The 8,137-nt window shown below is 41.3% G+C and overlaps 1 protein-coding gene across 2 annotated transcripts in view; it reads left to right on the top strand.

Annotated features, from left to right (window-relative positions):
- The window catches only part of LOC105933984, a 78,852-nt gene that overhangs the window by 24,954 nt on the left and 45,761 nt on the right, over window positions 1-8,137 (top strand). For both annotated transcript variants that reach the window (XM_036149121.1, XM_036149120.1), the window contains exons 6-7: window positions 2,264-2,413; window positions 7,635-7,823. In XM_036149121.1, the coding sequence (XP_036005014.1) occupies window positions 2,264-2,413; window positions 7,635-7,823 (339 nt within the window). The remainder of the gene's footprint in view (window positions 1-2,263; window positions 2,414-7,634; window positions 7,824-8,137) is intronic.

Here is an 8,137-nt window from a genome sequence, read left to right as displayed (position 1 = left end):
TCCTTCCTGTTAAAGGGGAGTTTTCCTCTCCACTGTCGCCTCATGCTTGCTCAATATGAGGGATTGCTGCAAAGCCATGTACAATGCAGACGACTCTCCCTGTGGCTCTACGGTTCTCCAGGAGTGAATGCTGCTTGTCGGGACTTGATGCAATCAACTGGTTCCCTTATATAGGACATTTTTGACCAATCTGTATAATATGATTGAATTGTACTTTGTAAAGTGCTTTGAGATGACATGTTTCATGAATCGGCACTATAGAAATAAAATTGAATTGAATTGAATCCATCCCACCTTGTCTACTTCCACCCCGCTGTCCTTCTGTCCACCAATCTGTTCATTTAACATTCATCAGTTTATACACAAGTCCATCTTTTTTTCCTGTTTATCCATCCATTCGTCCATCCACATGCTCATCCAAAAATGTGTTCTTCTGTCTGTCCCTCCAGTTGTTTTTCTGTCCCTCTATCCTTTCATTCTTCCATTTGCCCACCATTGATCAATCCATCACTTACTTCTCCTCTCCATCCGTGCGTTTTTTTTTAAATGAAAAATACAAAAAAACTTATTGTGGGTTATTTTACGGGTTGGGTTTGGGTGTACAACACGTCGTCCGTCATGGTTTTCTCAGATTTCTCGGGCAGTCTTATTCCGACCCCAAACTGACCCGTTTTGAACACCAACCTCCACAGTTTGACTTTCTCCAACAATGAACCAGGGGACAGTCCTGGCACGGCCCGGCCCTCTCCTCTCAGGGCCTTTCAGCCTGGCAAAGAGAGGTCTGCAGGCACACAGAGGAGGCCGTTGTCCTTCAAAACCAACCCCCTTAACCTCCCCGAAAAAACTCACCAAGACTCGGCTCAACCCTGGTCGCCTGAGACTGACAGCCCAGCTGACGGCAGCAATACGCTTTGAAGAGTCAAGTCAAGTCCCTGCATTGTCTGTCTGAGTGGAGCGGCGAGTCGCTGGAGAGCACAACGCCGCTCGCATCCTCCACCGGGTGAAGCTGGCTTCATGCACGTCGTAGCTGTCCCTGTGTGCAGACCCCAAGGAGCCGTGTTTGCCTTTCCTTTTAGGGGCTCTGTATATATTATCCTTTTGTCCGGAGCGAGCTGTTCTGCATATCCAATGTGTGAAAAGCCCCAACGAGTCTCTCATAGTGCAGCGCAACGCACACCTCCGAGTGCTATTTCACAAACTAATCCTCTGCTTTCACAACCAGACGGGGAGAGAATAGCTTGAAAAAGTTTGTAACTTTTCCTTTCAGTCAGGTGTAAAGTTATGCGGCCTGAAGCACTGTTGCCATGAGGCTATTTTGTTTTTTAGGCGCATTTATGCTTCTGACATTTCCTCTCACTGATATTTCCCAGGAATCTTTATTCATCAGTAATCTGTGAAATCTTAATTATTAAAAACGTCATCCCTATAATCGTGTTTATTGTTAAATAACTGCAAAAACATCATTTTTATTTAGTGCAAATCGAAGCCGTCTGCGTTAGAACCACTGAGCTATATTATACACTGGAGTGCTAATCGCTTGCTGATAGTCGCTTTGCAGCCACCAGCCGCCATATTGGTACTCCCTATTTTCCTCCAGTAACTAGGGAATATGTGCGCTACAGCATCGAATAACGATGATTTTTTTCATGTTCGGGGGGGGCTTAAAACTTTTAAAATGTCAAATGCCATATAGTTTTATGTTCTAAAACTATCAAGTACTGAGAAAGTCATGTGCTGAAATTTTTTGCATTTTATTTATTTAAATATATATATATATATATATATATATATATATATATATATATATATATATATATATATACACACACACACACACCAGGGCTTGGGATCCGCGTTGCATACTAGGAAATTAGGTGCTGAAATTTTTTACATGTTATTCATATAAAATATATATATATATATATATATATATATATATATATATATATATATATATATATATATATATATATATATATATATATAATTTAATATGACATGTAAAATATTTCAGCACCTAATTTCCTAGTAGTTGATAGTGTTAGTACATCCACTGACTGTAGAATTACCTATGAAACGTTTTCACACAGCCAGAAAACTGCTTGTTGTTGCAACCAAATCCTATGGGATTCTGTGAGAGTAGGGAGTAGCAAGATGGCGGCCAGTGACTTCAGTTTTTCGGCAAACTCAGCACTCTAGTGTATAATATAGCTCAGTGGTTAGAACGACCTGTGTCACATAATGTCTCCCTCTGTTTGTGCAGGTTTCTCAGCAGCTTCAGGCTGCTCTGGGATCAGCTGCAGTCAGTCTCAGATGTTTGATGAGTTGGACGTCGTTGCTCCTCTTTCAGCCTCTTGTTCGTCTGTGGAGCGGCCGTCCGACTCCTCAGACTCGCCCCGTTCACCTCTCACAGGTAAGGGGACACAACTAACAGCTAATTTTAAGTCATTTTAGATATATGACGATATCGGTACATGCTCATACAGCAATTTGGATTTATTGTGCTTGGAGAAGCATTCTCTTTTACCCGATTTGTATCTAAACCACCAGATAATCAGTTTCCATTGCAGTTTAATGAGCTTGTTCCTAAATAACATGGCATAGAAATATGAGCCTTTTTGACATAATTTATTCCTGGAAACCTTCCATGAAATTAAGTTGATCTCCATAAATCAGTAAACTGAAGAGAGAAGAGGCGAGGGGAGCACAAAGTCTCACCAGCTAGTAGGGCTGGGCGATATGGATTAAAAAATAAATCTCCGATTTTATCATACCAAATCCGATTAATCGATTTTTTTTCCTCATTTTTGTTTCATAAAAAGAAATAAAAGAAATTATTTTAAAACCTTGCTTTTCATGTCAAGCATTTCATCAGGGTGTTGACCTGAATTCAAAGTGCAACTAAAAACAAGCTGTGAAACATGCTTGTAAAACAAGATGGCAGCCGTGCCATTATAAACAATGAAAATATAACAAAACATTTGCTGCTAGTTGTATTACACATTGAGCTAAGAACAGGCTTCACTGCACTTGTGAACTTCAAACTAAGTTAAAAAAAAGTAAATAAGTAAATGAAGTACCTCGTATTATGGTAAAAAAAAGTTTCCACTTAACAATATTTTGACAATAATTTTGCCTAAACATATATTCAGCATCACATGCTGTTCTCTTCATGGAAACCCAATGAGTGTATTGGCAAAATAAAATCCAGATTTTCCAAAAAATGAAATCTTAAAGAATTGTAAATTTGAATTAATCGATTAAATTGATTTATCACCCAGCCCTACCAGCTAGTTGATTGAAAGACAAAAAGTTCCTTTTTCTGACCCAGCATCACAAACATATAACATAAAGATCGTTAAAGGCAAACTGGACCTCAGCTTCGACCAAACACTGAGATAATTGTTTTTTTTTTTGTCGTTGTGTAACACAAGTTTGAGTCGGTATTGTTTATGATCGATGTTTCTCCCGTTTTAAGTGGCTCCAAGTGATGTCTACATTTCCTAATCCCTCCTTCCTCTGTGGTCTGCACCTCTTTGCAGACAGAGATGCGTTTATCTGATCTCTTACTGTCGGCTCATTGTATCTGCGCCACAAAGGCGGCCTTAATGTGACGTGTAAGTGTTTCTGCCGGCGTTGGATTGTCTGTGTGTGTGTCCTGGAGGTGCTTCAGTTGTCTGCAGAGAAAGATATTAGCCAATGAAGACTTCCTGCACCTCCCTCAGAGCCTGCTAATCCCTGACAAGGTGTTTAACCTGCTCGCCTGACCCGAACCTCTGTACGACCCCGGAGACCTTTGGCCCCGAGGACGTGGAGGGATCAGGGCGGCCGCTGCCACAGCAACCAAGGAGATAAAAATCTGCTCTGGTTTGCGGCCAGAAGCTCTTCTAAAAGCAGATTAATGCCCAGATTTTTATCACACCGATGTAGAGCTTAATTTAAATTGGTGTAGGATGTGGTGGATTTGAAGCTTCAGCGAGCAAGTAGCTGTTTATGTATTATGGGTCTAGATCTTCAGTGCTGAGTTTTTAAAAATAATTTAGTTTGCTGGTGGTGCCGTTTGTCAGGAAACGAGGAACTACAGCTTTGGGTTTTTATGTATTGGAGCTAAAGAAGTTGGAACAAGCTGTCTTTGTCAAAGGCCACTGGAAGCAAGGTGCTTAATTTTTATTTTAATTTTTTTGCTCAGTTGTGTGTCATGTTACAGCCTGAATTATCTTAGGGGCAGAAAAAAAAACTGATGCTTCCTGAACTTTTTTTTTTTTTTTAAAAAGTAAAAAACAAAGATACTGGACTTGTTTTTCGTAGTTGAAGACGTTTCGCTTCCTCTCCAGGAAGCTTTCTCAATTCAAAAAGTCTGGAGTGATGTGGAGTAACAAGCTTTATACCACTGCCAAACAAAAGCCTTGTAATGACTTAGATAACATGCAAATTCAATAGAAACAGGTCCACCCCTTAGTAATGGGCGGTCGTTAAAGACATTAAGCCAGCAGATTGGACCAAAACTGGTCCACTCCTCTGTAACGGGGGGTTGTTATTGGCTTGGCTTAAAGGAACGATGTTTTGATCACCCATATGAGGATGAGAGTTAAGGGGATTGTTGGCTGGAATTAATCCTATAGCTGTGTTGTAAGTTTTTGAGAGTTGGAACCTAAGGCCTCCTCCTCTGTTTAAGGTTGTGTTTTCTCTCTTAACGTAGATGGCTTCCTTCACTCCCCTTTCAAACCATCTGTCTTCTTTGTCCAAAATGTGAACACTTTGGTCCTCAAAAGAGTGTCCTTTGTCCTTAAAGTGTGAGTGGACAGCAGAGTCTTGACCTGAGGAGGTAGCTCTCCTGTGTTGAGCCATGCGTCTGTGGAGAGGTTGTTTGTTTCTCCAATATAAAGATCAGAACATTCCTCACTGCACTGAACTGCATACACCACTCCGCTCATCTTAGGTTTGGGGGTTTTGTCCTTGGGATGCACCAGCCTCTGTCTGAGGGTCCTGTTTGGTTTGAAATGTACTGGGATTTTGTGTTTGGAGAAAATCCTCCTTGAGTTTTTCAGAGACTCCAGCAACATATGGGATGACAATGTTTTTTGCGTTTATTCTTCTCACCATTATGTTCTGCAGCGGGTCTTTTGGATTTTCTTGCTGATTTGACAAAAGCCCAGTTAGGGTACCCACAGGTTTGGAGGGCATCTTTGGTGTGTTTCTTTTCCTTGTGCTTCCCTTCTGTTTTAGTCGGGACATGCTAAGGGGTGGACCTGTTTCGGTTGAATTTGCATGTTATCTAAGCAGTTACAAGGCCTTTGTTTGGGCAGTAGTATAAAGCTTGTTACTCATTATTACTCCAGACTTTTTGAATTGAGAAAGCTTCCGGGAGAGGAAGCGAAACGTCTTCAACTACGAAAAACAAGTCCAGTATCTTTGTTTTTTCCTTTTTTTTTTTTGGAATGACCATGACCTGGATGACTGAGAATCTTCACCAGCTTCCTGAACTTTTACACATTTTGTCTTATCACAGCAACAAACCATGAGTTGTGATTTTATTTGATAAACCAACAAAAAGCATTGCATATTTCTAAAATGGTAAGAAATTGGCAAACGGCCGTGCTTTGGTGGAGCAGTGGTTAGCGGGCACGACCCATCTAAGGAGCCCCTAGTCCTTGACGTGGCTGAAGAAAGTCAAAAGACGAAATAAGTTCTGTTTAAAATTTAAAGGTGCTCAAGTCAGTTGAACCTTTGGGCCTCTATGTCCAACACTATTTGTGAGCAAACTAACATTTCCCACCACCTTGAACATGGCATCCCCACTGTGAAACATGGTCTTGGCACCATAATGCTGTGGGCATGGTCAGGAAAAGCGATTGGAGCTCAGAGGAAGGTGGATGGAGCTGAATACAGGACAATCCTAAACATACAACCATTTACGGTTTAGATTAAAGTAAATTCTTGTGACAGAAGGGCCTAGTCAAAGTCCAGACCTAAATGCAACTGAGAGTTCAGGGTAGGCTTTTGAAAATGATGCTCTGTTTTTCTCTGTCCAATCAGATCAAGCTGGAGCTATTTTCTAAAGGAGAATTGGCAAAAATATGAATGTCTAGCTGTGGGAAACTAAGAGACAAACTATAAAAAGACTTAGAGCTGAAAAGTATTGACTCAAGGAATATAAAAACACCTGAATACTACCCTTTTTATTGGCTTCTATTTTGATTTATTACATAAACAGCACTTTGGGTTAGTCTATTAAATAAAATCTCCAAGCTCTGCAGTGGTACAATTGAAGAGGAATTTATAATTTATACCAGCGATGGTAATTGACTGAGTGAAAATACTACAAAAGAAAACTCTTAAAGTTCCATAAAGTCTGAAGAAACAAACACAATTTTAAAAAAAGTGAAGGAAAGTCTTGGTTTTTAAAGGAAATCATACAGAAACGAGGGATGACGCCATGAGTCTAGGTGGGTGGTAGCATGCTTGTGCATTACTTAAATACTGGATTACTTATTGATCTGTTAAAGTGTTGGGTAATTGTTTTCCAGGCCAGGTTAATTCCCGGCCTAACTGAAAGCGTGTCTTGCCAAATTATGTTACAGCCTGAGTTATCCCTGGGATTTCCTCCCAACGACTCCTTCGTTTATCAGCAGGAGCAGCGGTTCCTTTTTCCTCACCTTAGGGATTACTTTACGGGTTCGACTTCCCAAATGAAAACACCCGGGACCAGAACGCTGCTGTGCGTAGGAGCAATATAACGCAGCAGACCCCAGTCAGGCAAAATGAAAAACTTTCCTCTTTTGATGTGCAGGGCTTTCTTGAATGATTCTGGAAGGTGTGTGTGTGCGTTTGCACAGCGGAAGCACTTTCAGCAGAGCGTGTTCTGTGAAATCCCCGCAGATTGCAAGGGCAGCTCCACACCCAGCCAGCATGAACCTGGGATTTGCATGGGCAAGGAGCCACGGTGTCACTGATCCTCTTTTAATTGGGTGTGACGGCGAGATCTTTGGAGCCTCGGGGTAGAGGGGGGGGGCGTGATCGAGGGATTGGTTCACCCGGCATTGTGGAAGTTTGCGGTTCTGTTCGACATTACAATGATTTAAGAATTTGGCTCAAATTGTCTGAAAGTGGGCTTGTGTAGAGCATTTATGAGCAGTCAGTATGTTATTTCTGGTTGATGGCCGTTTATAAATGCAACATTGCTGTTGATTCTCCAAACTAAGCACTTTCTAACACTTTCTTTGTGACAACAACTTGTAACTGGAACATAATTGAGTTGGATGGGACATATTCCCGAGAAAATCGTAGAATGGATTTCCACCAAATTACTATGTTGACGTTTGAGCTGCAGGTTTGTGTCACTCGTGTTTTTTTTTTGCCATTTTTTACCTAAAAGCCTGAGGTTATCCTCCATTTAGAACAAACCTTACCTGCTGCTAATCAGCCGAGTTTGAGTAAGATTGTATCCATCCATCCATACTTCCGTCTGGCCATTCTATCCATTCATATATTAATCTATCTGTTCATCCATTCTTACAGTCTCAGCAGTAATAACGTCTCTGTGTGTAAAATACACATACGGGAACTTTCTTTCAACTACCTAAAGATTAAAATGTGTATTTTTCAGTTTCACTTCTTCTTATCACCTCTTGTAGAGCTGTCTCCTGGCCTCGCAGCCCTGACTGTGGGTTGCGACTCTGGGAATCTGGGCTCCTTGTCCCGTGTCCAGCTGCTCCTCCTGGACCGGCCAGTGCCAGCCACCGGTTTGGAGGAGGCATTCTCCCCGGTCCAAGAATGGTCTGACCTGATGTCACCATATGACGACCCAGAGTGGATTTCAGCAGGTAAATATAGGCAGGACAGGGAGAAAACAAGTATTAGTGTTAAAGGTTTATTCTGCCTGCTGGACAACGAGTGGAAAAATTAAAGAGAAACCAAACAATGTGAAGGCAGGATTAGATATAATTCTGCTATAACATTTGGTAATGTCTGAAAATTGAGTCCTTCCAGCTTCAAAGCTGTCAGTTTTGACTAATAAAACATGATCATTTAATTACATCTCAGTTGCTGCCGAGTCCTCCAGCTCCGACTTTGCTTTCTCACAGTTCAAAGGAGATCATTTGATAAGCAGAAACCGCCACAGACATGACAGGAAGCC

The sequence above is a fragment of the Fundulus heteroclitus genome, chromosome 17, assembly GCF_011125445.2.
Source record: "Fundulus heteroclitus isolate FHET01 chromosome 17, MU-UCD_Fhet_4.1, whole genome shotgun sequence".
In the NCBI taxonomy this organism is placed as follows: domain Eukaryota; kingdom Metazoa; phylum Chordata; class Actinopteri; order Cyprinodontiformes; family Fundulidae; genus Fundulus; species Fundulus heteroclitus.
Note: the sequence above shows the minus strand (reverse complement) of the source record. Positions and strands in the feature narration are given on the sequence as shown.